General features: G+C 37.6%; 1 protein-coding gene across 1 annotated transcript in view; it reads left to right on the top strand.

Moving 5' to 3' along the window:
- Positions 1-22,333, top strand: part of LOC122806924 (inter-alpha-trypsin inhibitor-like) — a 209,620-nt gene that overhangs the window by 140,273 nt on the left and 47,014 nt on the right. Inside the window, exon 4 of the mRNA XM_044077749.1 lies at positions 21,625-21,672. Within this exon, the coding sequence (XP_043933684.1) occupies positions 21,625-21,672 (48 nt within the window). The remainder of the gene's footprint in view (positions 1-21,624; positions 21,673-22,333) is intronic.

Here is a 22,333-nt window from a genome sequence, read left to right as displayed (position 1 = left end):
TATTCTGCTATTATTGGTATTGCGCTGAACTCTTCAGCAAAGAAGTTGGGAGTTATAGTATCTGCTATTCTGCCAGTATTTGTAAAACTCCCTGTAACAGAAAATCTTCCTTGAAGATTGGAAGCATCAGCTGTTTTTAAAATCCAAGCTATGCACTGAGATCAGTCACGCTGGGCTGATGATCTCTAGTGCTCACCTTGCCTATGTTCATTACCAGCTTTATTCTAACAGAACACAGCCGTGTTCAGGTTAAATACCCTAATCAGAAAATTTATACATTTTTCCCTCCTCATTTTTCCCCAGTCAGCCGCAGCTTTTGTGGGGCCCCACACAGTCAAGAATGATTAGGAGGGGCCTCTTGCAGCCATGGCTATTGCAGGTACCTAAAGCTGGATATGTTGTTAGTTTTAATGGAGAGAATGTTACCAGCAGGGTTTAACTAAGCCAGGGGCACTATGTCAGTGGTAAAATATTTAATGGAATTGTGAAAGCTGTTGCTTGATAAAACACTGTTACTATAACCAGTGATATCTTTGAATTTTAAAGGAGATGCAAGATGCCTGTACTAGCTTTTATTGTTTTGAAAGACATGTTACAAAATATCAAGATAAGATAACTTGCACTGGTTGGGGGCCCCCAGCGACCGCAGGGTTCACTGGTGCCTAAAGCTGGCTATGTTTATATATAGATAGATAGATAGATAGATAGATAGATAGATAGAGAGAGAGAGAGAGAGAAAGCTACACACACACACACACACACACACACATATATATATATGGGGTCTATATTAGAACATCGATGTTTCAGAACATTGAATGTTCTAATATCGAACTCTGAAAATAGTGAAGCTGTAGAAAAACAAATGTTTTCCCAGGGAAAGAATTTGGTTGTCCGTTTCTGTCGCTTCGCTATTTTCAGCGCTGTGGTGGAACGTTACGGGCCGGGTTCAGGTAAGTGTGCGATTGTGTGGACATGAGAGTTAGGGCGGGTTAGGTGAGTTAGGGTTAGGGCGCGGGTGAGGTGAGTGTGCGATAGTGATGGACCTTAAGGTTATGGTTTGGGTTAAGGTAGGTGGATAGTTAGTGTTGTATGTACAGTTTAGTATAAGATTAGATGTAAGATTTTAAGTGTATGTGTGTGGATTGCTGTTTGTTTGGTGTGCTTGTGTTGTTTGTATGTGTTTCGGAACAGCAAATTTCTTCCCTAGGAAAAAATTTGCTGTTCTGACTGTTCAATCTTGTCAGCATTCACTGAATTGGGTTCGATATTAGAATATTCGAAGTTCTGACACTTCGATGTTCTGATATAGACCCTATATATATATATATATATATATATATATATATATATATATATATATATATACATACATACCCTGTCCCATTGACTTCCCAAGCTTTGGAACAAGATCCCAGTCTACATTAGGCATTACTCCTCGCTAACACTCTTCAAAAGAAACCTTGACGAGTGGATGGGAAACAGTAAGTTTACCTCAGGGATCACTTCAGTGGCTCTGCTGGACAGAGGCACAGGGAACTAATCTAAGGGGGCGGCGAAAGCCAACACACTCTGGCTAGGCTTATAAATGCCTTCAGGCAGATAGCCTAGTACCAACCTATGAACCTATATATATATATATATATATATATATAGATATACATATAAATATACTACTCAGACAATTGTTCTTCCTTGAAAACACAAGGCTAAAAATACGGTTTTCAGGAAGAAACCTATAACAGAATGTGGCAGTTTAAAAAGTTAATGAAACTGTACATTAATGGTCATAGTATTGCTAGAAAGCTGACCAAACTGAAATTATTAAATTCTGAAAATACGGTATTGTGATCCTTTCAGACTACTGGGTGATTTTGAGTTGGACATGATTCACAGGTGTAACATAGGAAGAATACTAGGCAAGTGGTCATGGAGATCATAAGATATCAGGCTATATAAACCTTTAAGAAAACAAATTTACAAGTTCTTGCCACCATTGTCAAGCAGTTAATACTGCAGAGAATTAGAATCAGTCTAAACAGAATTGTGGAAATAAACATATAAATAAAAAAATTGTATATTAGCATCATGATGGGGGATCACAATCAAATGTAAAGGTCTTTAAAGAATATCTTTAAACATTAACTGTCTAAAAAGCTCAAAATTATGGCTGAATATCTAGACAAACTATTGGAATCCTACCAAAAAGCTGGTCAGTGATGTCACCATAACCTAAAATAAAACTTGCAAGTCCAGGAGCCAAACTGCAGAAGTTGGGCCTTACTAACTGTATAATATTCATGATCCCAGAGTTTTCAGATGGATTGCATTTGGTCCCCACAACAGGAGACAGTACTTTCCACAGCAGAGCACAGGCTTGTCTTTTAAGGAGAGGGTGAGCTCAGTCTGCTCAATTTAGTTGTCTTACTTGGGAACAGTGCAAACTTTTCACACTCCACCTACGATAAAGGATATTTAAAGTACTGGAACATTGAAATGCATAAACTGAGAACCTTTTCAAACAGATTTAGTTACAGAACTATTCATCTTGTTAGCAAGCACCATGTGATAAAATCTACAGAGTTCCTCTAAAAGAAAAATGGGCACTTGCGTATTATTGCAACCACAGACTGTTAGCATTCAAGGCATTCTCAGCAACATTCTATTCTCAGTTAAATAACGTGTATTATAAGAACTTGTTTTCCATAGTTTTATCTCAGTCTCCTAACTTACTCTACAGAGTTGCAGAGGGAGCTTTTAAACAAGGACTGATCTGTATGGAGGAGCATACCTATCAAAAGCCTAGATGATGACGTAGTTCCATGCAGCCAAGAGGGTATCTAGATTCTATGCCTCCTTGGAGGGAGTATACAGTTTGAAAACAACCATTGTCTTTAGGCTTAGTCATGTCTTAAAAGATGGTAACAAATCATTTTAGTAAGAGCTGGCTGAATAGTGGGGAACAGAAGCAAGGGACCTACCAATGTGGTGATCTGATCATATGTACTTTTCATCATCCATTCATTTCTAGCCAGATCAGAGGTCAGCAGTAAAACCAAAGAATGTCCCTTAATGCATACAGAATAAATAATGTCCAACTTAAAGTTATAGCTGACAGAATCTGGAACCAAACTGTAGACCCAGATCATTAACCAGCAACTGGACCTACCAGGAACCAGTAGCCTCTGTCTCCCCATCATAGATTCAGTACAAATTAAAACACATTTTACAAGAAAATTTCCTTACTCCTTGGTGAATGGTAAATGAGGAGCATCCTGCCCTCAGACTGCTCCACCCTAATATATTTAACAAAGTTTGTGCCAAATCATCAGAGTGGCCAAGTTTTATGTTAAAACTGATTGTGAAACCCCACCCGCAGAAAACTACAACCTCAAATTTAGGACCATAGGTGTTATTTGGCATGTTACAGGCTGAAGGATATAATGATATTTGTAGTACAGTCTTATTTTTGACCCTGTTTTGATTTATTATTATTATTGTTATTATTACTACTATTACTCCATTTTGTGTGTCTTCCAGCTGACCGTCAGCTCTTGACTGTACCACTTCTACCTTGAATGTCCCTTATACTATCCTTCAAAGCTGGGACAGCACCAGTGGCAGGATGGGAGGAGGAAGAGGACATATGCTGTCCTACATGCCATCATAACTGGGTGGATCTACTGATGTCACACACACATCCGCACATGTAATGTCAGTTATGCCCTACCCCCCCTGCAATGCCAAAATGCTAATGGCAGTTTGCTGTATGATTATGGTACTGTTCCCATCACTGGGGATATGTCATACCACAGGCAGAAGCACCTCCATCCCTCCTGGAGTGGGCAAGCTAACAAAACTGCTCCTTCCCCCACTGCTACTGGTTCCTTTAACACCTGAATACTAATCAGGAAGGACAAGGCACAGATTAGCTGCAGAAGTACCCAGGAGAATGGCCCTTCATGGAATCTGCAATATTAAGAAAATGTACTAGAAAGTTACACAGACTTCAACTACCCCACCACAGACTGGGTGAACTATTCCTGCACTAATACACTCACCCAATGATTCCTTGACTTCATCAATTATAACGCACTAGATCAACTGGTCTTATCCCCCACAAGGGGAGATAACATACTGGACTTGGTTCTCACCAACATGGGTGATCACTGCACCACTCCCATAGTATGTTCTTTCCTAGTGAGATCAGATTATTGGTCTGTCTCATTTGAAGTCTCTATCCCACCTAACCCCTCCCCTGCCTTAACCAGGCTAAAAAACTTCTCAAAAGCTGACTATAACCTCCTAAGGGAGGGTATCAGCAGCTTCACATCACCACCCCCTCAGATGATACAGACAACTATGCTTTACAGTACGCCAGTGCTGTTTACAAGCACCTGTACAACTGCATGGACTCAGCCATACCCAACAGAACTAAAATCTGCTCCTCAAGGAAACACAAACCTGTCTAGTGGACATCCTCTATCAACAGGCTTTACAACAAAAGGAAGAAACTGTTGTCCAAGGGTAAAAAGGAACAAATTCCAAATTGGAAAAACTCCTTCATCTGCCTCAACAAGCAAATTAGATCACTAGTGAAAACCTCCAAAGCCAATTATGAGTTGAAACTAGCCTGCAAAACAAAGGGAAACCACAAGTCCTTCTTCAGTTCCGTTAGGAGCCTCCATGGCAAAGCCCAAGTTTGTTCCAAACTAGTACTTAATGGTACCACTTACATTGATCCTGCTGACTTAGCCAACTTGCTGGCTGAGAGGTTCAGCACAAATTTCACCCACTTATTGCCCCCCAAAGGCCCAGTCGACATCCCCAATACCTGTCCCACACCTCACATCTCTGTAGATCAAGTGTTAAAGGCCTTATCCAAGGCAAAGAACACAGCTTCAATGGGACCTGATAGTATCTCAGGCTGTATTCTGCACCATCTCCAGCAAGAACTAGCTTTGTCATTGAGCACCCTATTCAACTACAATCTAACTACAGGCTTCATTCCAGCAAAGTGGAGAACTGCCATTGTCATCCCTTTGCACAAAGGTCATGCTACAACTGATCTGGGAAACTATCGCTCCATCAGCTTGAGAAGTCTGATCTATAAAGTCATGGAGCATATTTTTATGGCTCTCATAAACAAGGACATAGGCAGTCTCCAAGCACTCGACCCCACCCAATTCGGATTCGTCCAGGGCAGATCTTGCCTATTGAACCTAGTTGACTTCTTTGAGACTGTCACCAAGGATCTGGATGAGGGAAAGTCAGTACACACAGCTTACCTTGACATGGCCAAGGCCTTTGACACAATCCCCCACTCAGGCATCATCAAAAAGCTAACACAACTTGGTGTTAATCCCTATCTAGTCAGATGGGTGGCCAACTGGCTCACAGATAGGACTCACAAGGTCAAAATAGGTGTTGCCACCTCCGACAGCAGACCTGTCACTAGTAGTGTTCACCAGGGATCTGTCCTGGGATCCCTACTGTTTGGCATATACTTCTCAGAGGTTAAGGCAAAGACAAAGGGCCTGGGGCTGACAAAGTTTGCAGATGACTGTAAGTTGGGTGCTGTCATCGACTCCCTAATTGATGTTAACATACTGCAAGATGTTCTCACAGCTACAAATAACTGGTGCCAAAGTCATGTCCTTAAGTTAAATGCAAAAAATGTATTATTGTACCATTCAGCAAAAACACGGCCCCTACTGATTACCACATCAATGGCAACCTCCTAAGCACACAACTTGTGGTGGGAGACCTGGGTACTCAGGCTGACAGCAATCTCATACTCGATCATCATGTAGCGGTGGTGGTCAGAAAAGCCTTTTACTTGGTTCATCTTATAAGTAAAGACATTGCATCCAAAAAAAGGAGGTTATTACCTCTCTGTACTTCTCTCTTATTAGACCTATGATTGAGAATAATGCCCTGTTTGGTATGTACCTCTCCAAACACTTGCACCAACTGGAAAGGCCACAGAAATACTTCACAATGAGAATCCATGGCCTCCAACACCTATCCTATGCGGACAGGCTTAAATCATTATCACTCTACTCATATCATACAGATTGCTCAGAGCTGATCTGTGTCTCACCTACAAGAAATGCTCCATATCTGTAAGTCTAACTCCTCGCACATTACCCACTCAACAGGCCTAAATCTAATATACGATACTGACAAAACCTGCTGGAGAGACAGGTTTGTCTCCCAGAGACTGCCCCGCCTCTGGAATAGACTTCCCATACATGTCAAACAGAGTACCTCACTGGTCTCTTCAAATGCAACCTTGGTGAGTGGATGGGAAACCATAAATTTGTCTCAGGGGTTCTACCTTTGTCCCTCATTGACAGGGGCGACAGGTGCTGACTAAGGTTTCTTTTTGGGGATAAACTCTTGGCTAGGCTTGTAAGGGCCCCAGGGCCATTAGCCTAGGAACCTCCTATGATCATACGTTTTTGCTTGAGTTAGGTTTGGAAGCCTAATAAGTGTATAAGGTGGCAGGGAGGTTTTAATTTCTATTTTAAACAAAAGGTCAGAGTGTATACGTATACAAATGCAGCTGAATATTCCTGTTATGCAGATTTAAAATATGGCAGAATGTAAAAGATAACAGCAGGCTTTAAGTAAGCAATAAACTCAAAACGTTATGCAGTATTCACCGAAAGGCTACTGGTGTAGTTAAGTATCAGTAGCATTTTGTTTTTGCAGAAACATTAGATTGCACACATGCACATAGAACACACATACACAGTTATGCAATGCACAAACACACACACACACACACACACACACACACACATGCAGCTGAATGCCCTAACAATTTTTAAATGACAGTATATGAGAACTTTAGCTTTTCCTGGCATCTTATTTTAGTATCAAGGTATTCTTTTTAGCATAAATGAAAGGTCTTATATTCAAAGAACAGCATTTCTTAAATATTCCATCAAGATTCTGTTTTTATCAACAGAAACTCTGTGCTGCTTTTCAGTTTGCTAATAGAGTGGAATCCTTAGAGACTGGTTATAGAAGAGATTTTGCACAGTAGGACAAGCTTTCTGCCCCAGTTCCATGAGCAATTCAGACAACATGTTATCAAATGACCTTCTTTGTGGGTTTTCAGATTTTAAATATTTTTAAAATCCACTAAGAATCAAAAAACAGGTCCTTTCTCGTTGGCCTTGTTGTAGTATTTATATCTTTAATATCACTGAGTTGGATTAACTGTGTTCTTTTGATATAAGCCTTGAACATATCAGTTGTTGCATGATTAGCTAATAGTCCATTGTCATTAGTGATACCATTTATCACATTTTTAGAATTTTTTGCCCTGTTACCATGTCCAAACAAGAAGTTAAGTTTGTCCCACACCTTAATGGTTACACTGTGTTCATTCATACCTCTTTGAAAATAATAATGTTAGCAAATCTGTAGAATCAGCTGCATCACATAATGTTCTTTCTAATTTGTTCATCTTTTTTTCAAGGCAGTGTTTGTTGTCATCAAAAGCACATACCATATTAGAAACTAGCCAAAGTATTTTTTGTTTGTATAGTTATCATTGTTTTTATCTTGTAGATTCTGACCTATAACCATCTAAAGATTTTTTATTAGCTGCTGACCTTAATTTTCTATTACAAATAATTTGATACAGAGCATCACACCCGTGCCTATATTTCTAATGGTAAATGAGTCCAGAAATCACCTCAGTCCCATATATTGCAGCTAAAAGCTTAAGGCAGGTCTACCCCATGGCAGTGGCAACAGACCAAAGCTATCAATTTTACTTCCATCGTTTTTTGAGTTCAGTGTTCCTCTCTTGAGGACAAAAGACTGGGGTGATGGTGAAACAAGCTTAATTTGTGATGGTTGTTGTGACAGTTTGCCCTGTGTAAAAGCAACGGCACATAGACATCTGGCCTTTTCAAAACTTCCTGATAAAGATGCTGTTAGGTAAAGTGGTAGAGTGTGTGGTGGGCTGACTATTTTGGCAACAGTTTTTTGAGACTGTAGTGCAAAAGTACACTGTCTGTAATGTTATATCTCAGAACAGTTAAACAGCAAATACAATGTGTAAAGATTATTTGATTTGCTGTAAATGTATACCGTGTATAATAAAATAAATTTGCCTAGAATGAGCAGTACTTCAGGTTCCAAACTTGGTTCTTGCCATACCACAGAGGCATCTGTGACTCTTTAAAAATATTTTACCAAAATAAAATACAAGATAATCTAAGACCTGACCTTCTAGGTTTGGGAGGGAAGTGGCAAAGAGTTTCAAGGTTTCATTTTATATTTCTAGGTCTTAGACGAGAAAGGAAGCCACATTTCACAGCAAAACTACAAAAGAAAAAAATGCTAATGTCCGAAATTATAACAATTTGGAAAACAGACATTTGGTTCTGTAGTAAATGTGTAAATCTCAGATTCTACAAAGATAAACAAATAGTGGAAGCATAAAAAAGGAAGTGCCATATATTTGTCTTCAGTAATACAAGTATAAGGCAAATAGGGTATTGTTTCTGCTGCTACCATTTGATTAACCGAGTAGCACAACCCATTTGCAGACAAGTAGTGTGTTGTTTTGTCTTCGCTTAGTTAGGGCATTATCATCTATATTGGGAGTTGCAGTCCAAACAGGTTCTGCAGTACCTAATGGCAGTTAATGCTCTGATGGCATAGTAGTGACCTAGTATCGAGGTATGTTTGCCTTATCACAAGTTCCTGAACTGTGGCACTACATTTCCTGGCAGATATCACCATGTCTGGGAATTTGTAAAATAACCATTTAATATGTAGGAAATGGCAGCAAAACATGTGCTCTTTCCACTTTTGTAGTACACTTTCACTTTATTTTATTGGAAACGTAATAATGTTATGAGTATGAGTATAGCTGCAACATAAGATATGTTGTCTGATGCACGTATACATTGTGTTGCCTAACAGACACACACACACACACACACACACACACACACACACACACACACACACACACACACACACACACACACACACACACACACACACACACACACACACACACACACACAGCTTCAAGTTTTCGGAAATCATAAGCTCTTCATACATGATGACAACCCTTTCTGTTATATCCTAACTTTGGAGTCCTTGTTAGTAGTTAAAATATGTACAACATATATCTGAATGACTCCAGTAAACCAGAAATATTCAGACAGTAGAAAGATTTCATTATAATAACCATGGTGGCAGGAGAATTCAGATGTAAGCAGGTACATCTGAAATGGTCCATTAAAAAGTATCAAACTGAGGATCTTTCTTGGTTGTAGGTGTTTCGTATCCATCATTATACATCATTTTATATGTGTTTATTACTATTTACTGTTTGCATTTATTACTATTCTTCTCTGTCCATAATTACCTTCTTTCTCTCTATTTCACCATAACAATGTCCTATAATGAATGCACCAGACATTGATACAGTCTATGCCCAAGTTATGTTGTTACTGTTATATGTCATTTGTGAAGTTAATGCAGACTCAGTGCACGTTTGCACTTACGCGTTTCTGTTTTCCATTTTTAGTAGTGTAATGAGGACCTCTACTGGCAAAATTGTATAACATTCTGATATACATAATTCTATGTGACAAACCATTCATATAAGTTAAATGTTTGCAATGGCTTTGTCCCTTACTCTTTGCATTGTTTTCATTTAAACTGGAAAAACTCTCTTAGAGGCAGGCTAAAGCATTACACAGTAGACTTATTTATGACTATATTTTCTTCCTATTCTGTTTCCATGACCATCCATAACTCTTCTTTTATATGAGCTTTTATTTGTCAAAGAACTTACCTACCCTTGTCACTTGTCCTTTGTGATAGCATCAGAAAGGAAACCCTAACTGTTCCAAAATATGATCTTGACACAGTATTATGCTAGTAGCTTCAGACTTCCAAGGAACTGTTCATATTCTGATATCCAAAGAGATTTATGTGAGTATGTTTGTGTACATCTCTGTGTGTGTGCGTGTTTGTGGACGTGTGGTGGGTTTTGAAGTTTCCAGCCATTTCAACACACAGCTTATGTTTGGCATCGAACAGATGACAAATGTCTTACTCACTCCAGAAGAAGTGAATAGCTTCCTGGAACGTAAGTACCCTTTTTACCCCATCCTCACTGCACCCTAACTGCCAGCAATGGTGTAATCTAATTTCTGTCTCACACTGCCACTTTCCACCTATAACTCCTAACTTACTCACTCCCTTACCATTACTTCTTCTCGTCTGTTCTCTCCTGGATTCCAGTCAGTGTACTAAAGACAGTAAAAACTGGAGATACATAATAAATGTCATCTTTTGTATGCTGTCTTTATTTGCATTTATGTGGGACGTCGTAAACCCACTGTCAGGGTATTCAAATAGAAGTGAAAAAATGTCATATGCTTTGTAAATAGGACTTTTCTAATTTTGTGGCCTTCTCCTTTCATATAAACTTTTTGTTCAATGTGCCAAGGCTGTGTACTAGCAAGCTGGTTGCCACTATTTGAGCTGATTTGCACATGCTCAAGGAAAGCAGTTTAGTGCCGATATTTTAGCAGGGTATGTATCAGTGTGATTTATTGTGCTTGCAAGTGTAATGAAATATTGTTCTGAAAGTCTACCATTCTGCACACCCATCTATTTCTAGTGAAACCCATTCTGAACAGTGTTTCTGAATGGCATAGTACTGTTAAGATGTCAGGTAAAAACGTATGATAGTGGTTTACCAGTCTTAAATATGATCTAACTTGCGATATATTTTCAGGAATAGATGTGTGTTATGCAGATTCTGCCGTGCCTTACAACTTGTTTGGTGCATTTTTTTTTCTTGTCAATCGCATGCTCACAGCATGTAGTTTCACCTTTGAGAACTGCACACTTCTCTATCTTTGCTCCAACCCCATACCTCTTTACTCTGTCCAGGACCTTGTGTTGCTTTATATTTAGGTACTCATGGACATTCATCAGTGAAATGGCACCTTAGCAACACTGTCTGTCGTGCTCGGAATGCCTGGTTCATTGCTTCCTGCAAAATGACAGGTGTGCACACCATTACAAAAAATTGGCAGCTATACTGAAACAATCTTCTAGACATAAACTATTAGAAAAGTTAGCAAAAAGTGTATTTTTTCCATTTATGTATATGCCTTCACCATGGTAAATGTTCAGGTACTGTTTCTACTTTATCAAGAAGATGCTGCACAATTGTAATATTAGATCATTGGTGGCTTTGCAATTTCCACATATATAAACATTCCCTGATTTGCCTTATTTCAGCACACAGGTATTGGTACGTTGGTCATTATTTGCTCTTTATTTCAGACAATACCAAAACATTTTGGTTTATTGATGACTCATCATCATCAACCCCCTTTTTCCCATTTTACCTGTAATCTGGATGTTGCATCATCTGTCACCACCCCTCTCAAATCATTGCCACTCTTCTACCTTCTTTGATAGTCTCTCTGTAACTAGAGAAATTCGCAATGTGGACAGTCCCCTATACCACTGGTACCAAACATGATGAGCAAGAAAAGCTCCTCTGAGATGCCATCCTGCTTATTTAACACACTTTTCACATTTTTCATTAACATAAACAGCCATATCTGTTTAAATAAATATTACTAATGAATAATTCCAGCAATTGGCACACTAATGCTTCATTTTCATATTGACAGTTGCTTCCCACCACCAGGGTCAGTCATTCCCTTTACCCATCCCTAGCTGTGATTATGGTTGCAGGTCTTCTCTAATCCGATCCATCCATCTTCTGGCTGGAGGTCCTTGTCTTCTCTTGTCTTCTTCCTGCCTCTTCCAAATCTGCTTTACCAAATCTCTTCCTCATTCCTGTGCTTGTGATCGAGCCTCCAAAATCTGATCTGTTTGACCTTCTCTACAAGTGGGAATATGTCGGCTTTGGCTATGATGTCTTCATTTCTTCCCATAATAGGCATCCTATTACCCATCTCACAGACTTTGTCTCTGTCACCTCAAACTTCCTCAGGTGCTCTGCCTTCACTGCCCAAGTTTATGGGCCATACTGAAGTACTGATCACACCACTGTCTTGTACAAATTTTGTTTCAACTTCTTTGACATTCTTCTGTCACATACTATCCATGGAACTTTGTGTCATTTGGTTGCAGCACATCTAAATCTAGCTTTCACCTCCTCATTCATACTTCCCTTCTCCTCAACCACTCCCCCCAGATACCTGAAGCTGTTAATATGTTCTGCTATTTTTCCTTCTATATCAGTTGTCATATTCTTCTAATTTCCCATATTTGCTTCCACAACCCCTGTCTTTCCTGTACTCAGTTAAACCCCCACCTTGCCTGTACTCAGTTTCATTCCAAATTCCTTATATTTTGCATTCCAGTCCCTTATTTGCTGAAGTCCTTGTTCAGAATCTGCTTGTAGTGCCATATCATCTGCATACAGCAGTTTTGTTGAACTGTGCCTTCTGACCTGATTGCTGATGTGTTCCAGTGCTAGTATGAACAGGAGAGTGGGCTCAGAGTTAGTGAAGATGAACTGACAGGAAACTCTGAAGTAAAAGTTAGTTCAACACAAAAGTGTACACTTGAAGGGAGTGTTAGCACAAAAGCAGAGATGAGAATGCAGTCCTCTGTATCTACTTCTGCTAGTGTACTTGTAAGTCAAGAAGGAAGCAAAACTGATAAATTTTATTCTAATATACCCTTTGTAGTGAAAGGGCAAAACAAGTAAGTAAAAGAAAGTGAGAGGATGGCGTTCACTCATATCACGGCAGAGAGTGAGTTAAAAGTCAATAAAATGAAAAAGTACTCTATACTAAGAGGCATAATAACTTTTAACAGGGCCCTAAAGATATTCCTGAGTCCAATTAAAGGAGCTCTAAACAAGAGACAGACATCAAGAGGGAGAGTTCTATGAATTAGATCCATAAAGAAAAAGATTATTAATAATTAAAACATCATCAGCAACTGTGTTGCCTTATCTAGAAGAGGAATTAGGAACTGAGACCCCAGTGTTTGTTTTGCAGGGAGAGGATGCTGTGCTGTCTACCTCACAACAAACTGGCCTTAAGGAAACTTCAGAATTGGCTGACATTCATGTAGGCTGTTTAAATTCGGAAAGGACGGAGTGAGAGATGACACTTTGAGCACAATAAAGGAAAAGATAGCTAAAATTGTGGAGGAAGAAATGTTATACAAAATATTGCCTTTTCTTACCTATTGCTAGATAACTTGGTTTGTTGAGTAAGTAAACTTGCATCAAGGGACCACAACAAGGTTCTTCATAGGCTTACACATTTTAGCTAAAAAACAGAAAAGAGAGATGTCTTTTTACTCAGGGAAATGTCTTCATTCAGGGTAGCAAGTCTCAGAAAGTTGAGGCGAAGGATCAGATGACTGATGAATCTAAAATAAGTAGCAGTCCCCTATTATGTAGTGAATTCAATAAGAATTCAACATGACATTTCTAGCTGAAGTAAATGTTAAGAAAGGTGGTGCAAGACGCATACAGATCCACAAAATACCTGTACTAGAGCAGGAAAAACAGGATAAAGTGACTACAGAAGCTTTAGGTAGTGTGGATGCATTAGTTTACAAGGTGTTATCTATGAGGTCAAACAAGAAAGTGCCAAGGCTAAATGTGGTAATGACTGCTCCAAAGCTAAAAATGGCAACAGGCAACAAGAAACAAGATGAAATTTCTGTGGGTGTAATAAAAATCAGTTTTATGTAGAAATGTAAAAGAATAGATATGCCATATTAACAGTACAATACTTTTACAGGCAACAGTAGACAGTGTGAGTAAGGTAGAAGCCTGTAAGCAAAGTACTTTATGAAGCAGAGGTAGTGAAATTAGCAAAGGTTATCCAGAAGTTCTGTATACAAGCAAGTGTTCAGAAAACAAAAGTAGTTTGCAGTATAAAATACAGAGTGCATGCACAGCATTCCATACATAGCAGAAAAGTTGCAACACTATTGAAGAAAGTAACAATTGTGCTAGTATAAAAATAGCTATTTTCTGTCTTCTTCTTCTTTCGGCTTTCCCTGGTTAGGGATCACCACAGCGAATCACCTGTCTGCTCATGATTGTCAGTGGAGTTTTACGGTGTTGAGTTGCCAGCCCAGCACCCAACCTTTCACAGAAGACACACATGCAAATACTCACGCCTAGGGCCAATTTAGAGTGTCCAATCCACCTACAACATGTCTTTGGGATGTGGGAGGAAACCGGAGCACACAGAGGAAACCCACGCGACCACAGGGAGGACATGCAGACTCCACACAGAAGGTGTACCAGCCGAGGATATTGCAAGAGAAACTTGTATAAGTGGGAAAATCCCTTTTAAAAGTATAAATGGCTGACAAAGAAATTTGAAAAGGTTGCTACTTATAGCACAGAAACAAGTAAATATTTCTGACAGGAAACAGGACAATGTTTGTAGAACTGTCTTGCAGCAGTAATTCAATTCAGCACCAGGTTAAGACTATTTCAGAAGTGAAGATGGTTGCCATTTAGATGGTCGGGTGATGTTCAGTTGTGGTCTTACTTGTTAAATCTGTTTCATCAAGTCCCAAGCTACTGACAATATGAGAACAGTAGGATTTGCCCTACCCTTGTAGCCATGACTCGATTATCCATTGCACAATGAAACAGTATCTCTCTCTATCTATATATATATATATATATATATATATATATATATATATATATATATATATATATATACATATACACGGGTCTATGACATTTTGCCGAAAATCCATTTCACAGAAAATTTCTGACACAGGGTCTAAATCACCGAAAATCCATTTTGCCAAAAATAGTACTGACAGTGTATCTGCCCTTTTCCTCCACTTTAGTGCGATCTTGGAGTGAGAATATTAGGGACTGCTCAATAGACAATAATACTAGACAATATTAAACTGTACTGGGTGGGGGGGGTTACGCCCCACACATACCCCCTACTTTAATATTCTCACTCCGAGATTTTCGGAGGAATGACACTGATCCATATACACACATATACATACACACATATATATGTATTGCCAGTGCAACTTGGAGTATATATATATATATATATATATATATATATATATATATATATATATATATATATATATATATATATATATATATATATACACATATCGGTATTAACAGTCTTTACATTGTATAACAGACTAACATACTCTTGTACTATGTACTGTGGTACAGGAATCTATGACTGATTATAAGCATATGAAAAAGCTGATGCAAGAAGGATTCTCATTTCTCCTTAACATCCTTTTCATTGATACTGTCATCACTAAGACCTGTGCAGCTGCACTGTAGTTTACTGTTCCCAAAGCTCAGCACATTTTCTCTTCAAGGAAGATACCTCAGCTGATGCTGTTTCAGACAGGATTTTTCATTTTTCTTTGACTTCAAGTAACCTTAAGAGTTGATAATAAATATAAAGTTAAATGTATATGTATGTAATCCATGTAGATGCATACATGCACATCTATAAGAGGTCAAATTTTATATTCCCATCCTATTCCATGTGTAAGTTTGGACAGGCTAAGTGAATGCAGAAATATCTTGCTTGTTCAAATACTTTGTAGCAGTCGTAAAAGACTGCAGTAGTAAAACTAGCCACAACAGTTTTGATGCTGTTCCAATTTACTGCTACTGCCAGCAATCAGTAGGTGCAGTCGTTTGGAAAGCAGTAATGTGAAAAAGTGCCAAATGCATGCAATTCATTGACCATCGGTACTGTACATTGTACGTGTGAGTTTGTTGTGCTCATGGTGCAGTAAAGTTGGGATCAACTACTCACAATGCCTTGCAGTTTCCTTTCATTTTCAAAAAGCATTCATGCATTGTGGTTGCGCTTCATTTATCCTCATAGCTGGTCCTCTACAGTCACATTGGAAAAAAGAAATAAGCACTTTTAAATTAGGAAAAAATAAGAACAAAACAAAACTCTGCAAGCTCCTACTATGATTTTTACATTTGTGAATATGCTACTAGGATCAGACTAAAGCATTTAGTAGCATATGTGATTATTCAGCTGTGCGCTTGTGTTTGTGTGTGTGTAATTGAATATAGGCACACACACACACAATATATATATATATTTATATATATATATATATATTTTTTTTTTTTTTTTTTTTTTACATCTAGTCCTTGTCTGGTATGGACCATTCTTACCTGAAGAATTATCAGTTTATGGCTACAGTCACTCTGCAACTACAACATTATTGCAGTCACTCTGCAACTACAACATTATTTCTAGATAAATATATTGTGGTCACACCAGTTTTATTGTACTATCTGTAGAAAAGTAGAAAAAAAATCCACCAAAGCCCTACGAGAGTACATTTAAGATTGTGGTGTCTTTCTTTTGTAGTTTCTGTCTTTCTTTTTGCAGTGTAAAATCATGTAGGCAGACTTCTCCTTTCTAGAGAAATCTATAAATTTGTGCTATCAGTCTGACCCTTTTTAATCCCAATCTAGTGTATACCTCACATGAAATAATGATAGATTTGTGAACAGAATCAATGTGAGCTGTAGCAGGACTATGAATATTTCCTCTTGATCAAATACATTTTATTTTGCTGATTGTGAAAATAAAATCAACCATAGTCTCAAATCTATTGACAGTTGTGGTTCCTTTTCCACTCTGTGTGGGATCTAATATAGACAGTTTTATTTTTCATACAAATCTATCGGTTTCACAGCTCTATTAATGTGGCCTTCTTTAGCCCTGGCTTAACAGACCTCGCCTGAATTATTGATTTCTAAATTACATCACCACAAGTGCAGGAGCAAGGTATTTACTGTTGGTCAGACTAATTTTATTTTAGTGTGTGTGAAAACAAACTCTAATACAGAATCCCTCAACTTGTTTGAAGAATGAAATTCCTTTTTCTCACCACTGTGCAATTGCTTGAGATAAGCAAACATTTCTTTCATATCACTGTGTCCTAACTAGCCACAACAAAGCTGTCAATTGTGTTCCTAGTGGTCTGTACTTCCATTATATGCAGTGACACACATAAAAACAGTCCTCACTGATTTGTAGATTTGTTTTTTAATTTGTTAATGAGGCACGTGAATAGGTCCTTCACAAGCCTTTTTCAGCTATGACCAGTGCCACAAGATCAAGGCAGTCTAAAAGGGCATTAATGCCCATGCTTGAAATATTTGTACGTGTGTATGCATGTATGTATGTATGTATGCATGATAAATATAGCATACATGGTGACCTTTAATATAGCCAGAAAACCAGTATGTTTTTAGGGAGCAGAAAAGAAAGTTGTGTATCTGTAGAGAACTCAGTCATAAATGGGAAGAACATTTAAACCTCCACATAGACAGTCACCATAGGTCAGGAATGAATTATCACCCCTAGAGCTGAGGCAGAGATCTTACAACTAAGCCACAGGGCTGCTGACTTAAATCACTGTGCAACACAGCAGACTCTACATACTGTTTGATTACACTGATATTTTGAATTATTCTTTTTCTGTGTAGCAGCTAGCCCAGTAAAGGCTTTAATGTTAGTATCATGAAATTTTGTAGCCTAGACTTAGTAAAGTACTTCTAAATGAAATGTTGCTCACTTTACTTCAGAATACAAAAGCACCCGTAACATACCTCTCAACCTCTTAGCACAAGAAATCTGGACAAAGTTTGAAGTAATGGGAGACAAAGGCTCAAAAAATAGGGACAGATTTTAAATATTGCTCTTATAAACTTAGAAAGTTGCTAGAATAACAGGATTTCTGTTAGAATGTATTTTCTGAAGGATATGAAGTCTGACTCAAATGTATATCATTATTTAGTGACTTCAGTCGTCAGTGTTTTGCCAGAAAACTACACATTTTATGATGAACAGACCATAAATATTAGGCAGTTCTGGAGGTATGACCCAAAAAGTGGTACTTACAAAAAAAAAAACAAAAAGAGAATGATGGTACAATACAATTTACTGAAACAAGTAAAACAACATTTCAAGTTGTTGGTGGTGGCAATTGCCATGATAGCAGATGACAACAAGGCTTTTGCCTGACTAAACATGAAATGTGCTCTGTTTACTGCTAGTAATATTGTAGTAAGTATATTCCTGACTCCAAGGTCTCCACTGCAGGTAATGGTGCAGGTGGATTCTCACTTTAAAATAATCCCTCCTTTCAGGCATCTGATTCATACTCGGGTTCAGATTCAGTCACCCCCCCCCCTCGATTTGTACACCTGTTCTGACATGCTCAGTGCTTCTTCTTTAGCCCAAGATAAACAGTCATCCTTAAAAATGTCTTACAAATTTCTTAATTATTGAGAACAGAATCATAAGTGGCTCTGTTATGATTGTTTATTGAACATCATTGAATGCACATGGTGCAAAGTATATGCCAAGTCAGTAAAAAATAATACTGTAAGGCTGGCTGTTGCTCCTTTAGAAAAGCTACAAAAATATATCAGAATTTCTAAAGAAGCAGTTTTACATATTATCTGATCCCTGGAATACATTACTCATTAAGATAACTTATTCACAAATGGAAGAAAAAAGTTGAGTAAATGAAAAATCTTTTTAAATCAACTTTTCATCTTGCTAAAAATGTACATCCCTTTGTTGTACACCTGAAAAAATGATAAAGACTTACTGAGTGCAAAAGTGATATCTGTAAGTGAAATCTCCTAAAATAATAGCCCATGGATTTTTTCTGAATTTATTTAATGGGATAAGTTGAAAGAATATGCTTCTGTGGTTAAATCTTAGAATTCATCTCTCTTTTTGGTAAAAGGGTCAAAGAGAAATGTATCTGTGATGCAGAGTTAGTGTATCCCCATATTTTAGAAAATGTCATACCCAGAATTACATTTTGTGGCACTTAAACCACTTGGGAGGGCACATGCAGAAACTATTTAATTAACGTTAATAAATGCAATGGAAAATTATTTGTAAATCACTGAATGGAAGTACAAATTAGTTGCTAACTATTGTGATGAGGCCTTAATCACATTAGGCAGTAAAACAGGGGTAGCCATAAGACCAAAAAAGAAGTTAGGTTTGTTGCACATTGTTATGCAGATTGATTTGAAGTAGCAAGTCTGGAAAATATTTTCTGCTCTGGATCCTTTCTGTAAGCACTCTGCTTTAGACCAATCTTATCTTCAGATTAGGAGGAAAACTGTGGGAACTAAGGTACTACATTTATTTATGTATTTATCAACATTCAATTACTGGGGAAATCTGACTGGTTGGGAACCCATTTTCAAGGGAGGCCTGGCGAGAAAAGCTCCAAGATATTACAAAACATTTTAAGAACAATAATTTTACAGTCTTTAAAAGTAATAAAAAAGCTACAGTTTTAATAATTACGCTAAATTAGACATAATATGAAAATATTGGTTAAGAATAGATACAAGTTATATGATAATGATTTAATAATCAGAGAAATTTTAGCCAGTTTATAGAGAAATTAAAGGTAAGTTAATATAATACAAACAGAAATTGAAATATGGAGTAAGAGAAAAGCAGGCTTATGGTATATTTAGAAAGAGAGCCAAGTGAGAGAAATTGATAAAATAAAGTAAGTGAGTGAAGAAGGAAGAGTAAGGAGATGTAAGGTATGAACGGGTATTTGTTCTCATTTAGGGATATAGTTTATCCTGGGGTTGAGCAAGAACAGTTCTGGTTTTTGTTTAGCAAGCCTTTCAGGATGGTTTTGAATGATGGGAGGGAGGATATTGATATGATGGATAGAGATAAGGAGTTCTAGGCCTTAGCAACAGACAATGCTCAGCAGATTTGATAGGTTTGTGAACAGACATGAGTTTTTGGTCATTGGATTGTAGTGACTGAATGGGAACATAGTTGTATAGAATGTTATTTAGTGCTGGACAAGCAGATGGATTCTGGATCATTTTATAGGTGGTAAGAAGCTATGCATATGTTAGTTGATGGGATACTTCTAACCCATTTAAGCTTTTTAGTGATGTACTTTGGGTTCTGAAAGGGGCATTTGCTCCAAATTTAGCAACTTTGTTATAGCACTGTTCAACTTTCGACTTTTGTGATACCTGAAAGTTAGTAAGGATGGGAGTGCCATAAAGAAGTGTGAGGAGGAGATCAGAGCATCATAGAAAGCTAATAGTCTATTGGCCCTGAGACCTTTATAAGCCTTCTCTTTTGTTTTTACGTAGTGTGCTACAGTTCGGTTTGGTACCTTTATAAGCCTAGCCAAGAGTTTAGCCCATGTTTAGACGAGTCAGCACCCAAAAATAAGTAGTGGCAAAGTGGCTTTAGTTGAGTCAGTGAGTGTTTTGCTCTATAAAGCATCCCTAGTTTTTAATGAGTTTATCTTATGCAATTTTGTATATGCAGGTCAAATTTAAGATTATCATCTACTAGCATCCCTAATAATTTGCTATGAGAAGTGACTTTAATGGTTGTATTATCAAAAGAAAGGACTTTTTCATGACAGAGAAATTTGAGAAAAAAGTTGTAGTTTTTGTATATATAGGGTTGAGCATGAGTTATGAGTTACAAAGCCATGTTTCAGTTGCTGTTTAAGCTTCATTTTTGAATGTCTTTATTGAATTAACCCACACATGGAGCACGCAAGTGCTTTGGAAAATCCATTGAAGATCATATCCCTAAAATCTTGCACCTGGGGTGTCTTCCCCTTCACCCCACCTTAGCTATGTGTATGACTGCAGTGCAGCCCATACAGTAAATGACGTACTAGGCAGTGGAAATTATATAAGTACCATTGGTACACTGCAGACCAGAAAAAGTGTTAGACAGACTTTGTTAGACAGTTAATTGTTTTCTTTAAATTCTAGTTTTTACTCCAGCAAAGGACGGCTGTAATGATTTGTTTAATATGATATGCTCTGCAAGTTCATTTTTGGATGTAATGAGTAATGTAATGTATGCTGTGCAAATTAGTTTCAGACATAAAGCTTTGCTGCCCATTTATTGTCATTCTTACCTTACTATTGTCAAACAGCAAATTCCAGCTTGCTACACAGCTTCACTGTAAATGTGACTTTGTTTTATTTGCCAGACATATGAGTCAGCCAAAATTTTAGAAAGCAAGAAACTACATTATAAAAATAACAGAATAACATTCTAATATTGTGGTCCACTATGGAAGACAAGGAAGACCACTGGCTACTCCAAATACTTGGTTTATTGGTAAAAATTGTTTGTTTTTTTTTGTGTGTGTGTTGTTAGTTTGTCATTTGGGACTGTATTGTGATCCACTGTGTCATACATGTTATTCGTATAAGTTGCTTTCAGTCTTTGCATCATGAACTCACTACTTCCTTTTCTGGCATGGAAAAATTCCTTTCTAGCAATTGTTCTATTTTCCATCATAATGTGTATTACAAATACAAAGATTTTTCCAGGATTAAATCTTAGTAAGGACCAGTAAATAACTGGGTGATATGATTTAACTAGTCGCCTAATGTGTTATATTTTAGTTTGGTTGTTGGCTATTTCTAAACCTTTCCATGCCATGCTATCAGTAGCTGTTTTCATACTGAATATAAACACTATTTTCTAACTACCATGTACTGATCAAAACATTTTTAATTTGTAGACCCCGCACATAAGCAGACAATCTCAGAAGAAAAAGGTGTTAATGTTGGTAAGCAATCGTTGCATGCATACATACGTAATTGTACTTTAGAAGCATTGCTCATAAAGACTGTGCATTCTGCAATTATTCTACAGCCTTTGCAATTGTTTGTATTCCATAATTTATTATTTTTATATTCCATAATGTTTAGTGCATACATGTTTTAACTGAAGGATTATACATTTACATATGTTTGCTTACACATTGTTTTTATCCAAAGCAAGGGTTATGAAGGAGAAAAGTACTGGATATACATCATTCACCTGAATGTCAGTGATGTTTGCAGATTTGCTCAGTTCAGGCTCCTTTGTCTCTTTGAGTAAGTCTAGCTTGTGACTGCATAGTGACTTTAACAATTGTAATGTTAGCAGGGTACGTTTACACCCCAATGAGTTTCATGGCTTAGATTTCAAGTCAGTAAAACTTATCTAAAAATGCCTGTTCTGTAATCTCTCTCTGACCTGTATTTGTTCTGAATTTGTCTTTCTAGCTTCACTCTGAAGTTAAAAAATGTTGGCATTGATGCATGTTTTAATCCAGTTTGGTTAACTGCAAGGTTTAATTTTCAAGCAAAGAACTGTAACCTTCTTTCTGAAATAAGTGTTTCAAAAAGAGGGCATTGATTTCCATTTCTTCTGTTAAAAGTATGTTCTTTTTGAGTCCACAAACA

Source organism: Protopterus annectens, chromosome 7.part0 (genome assembly GCF_019279795.1).
Source record: "Protopterus annectens isolate FY-2018-M chromosome 7.part0, PAN1.0, whole genome shotgun sequence".
NCBI lineage: Eukaryota > Metazoa > Chordata > Ceratodontiformes > Protopteridae > Protopterus > Protopterus annectens.
This window is presented reverse-complemented; position numbering and strand designations above follow the sequence as displayed.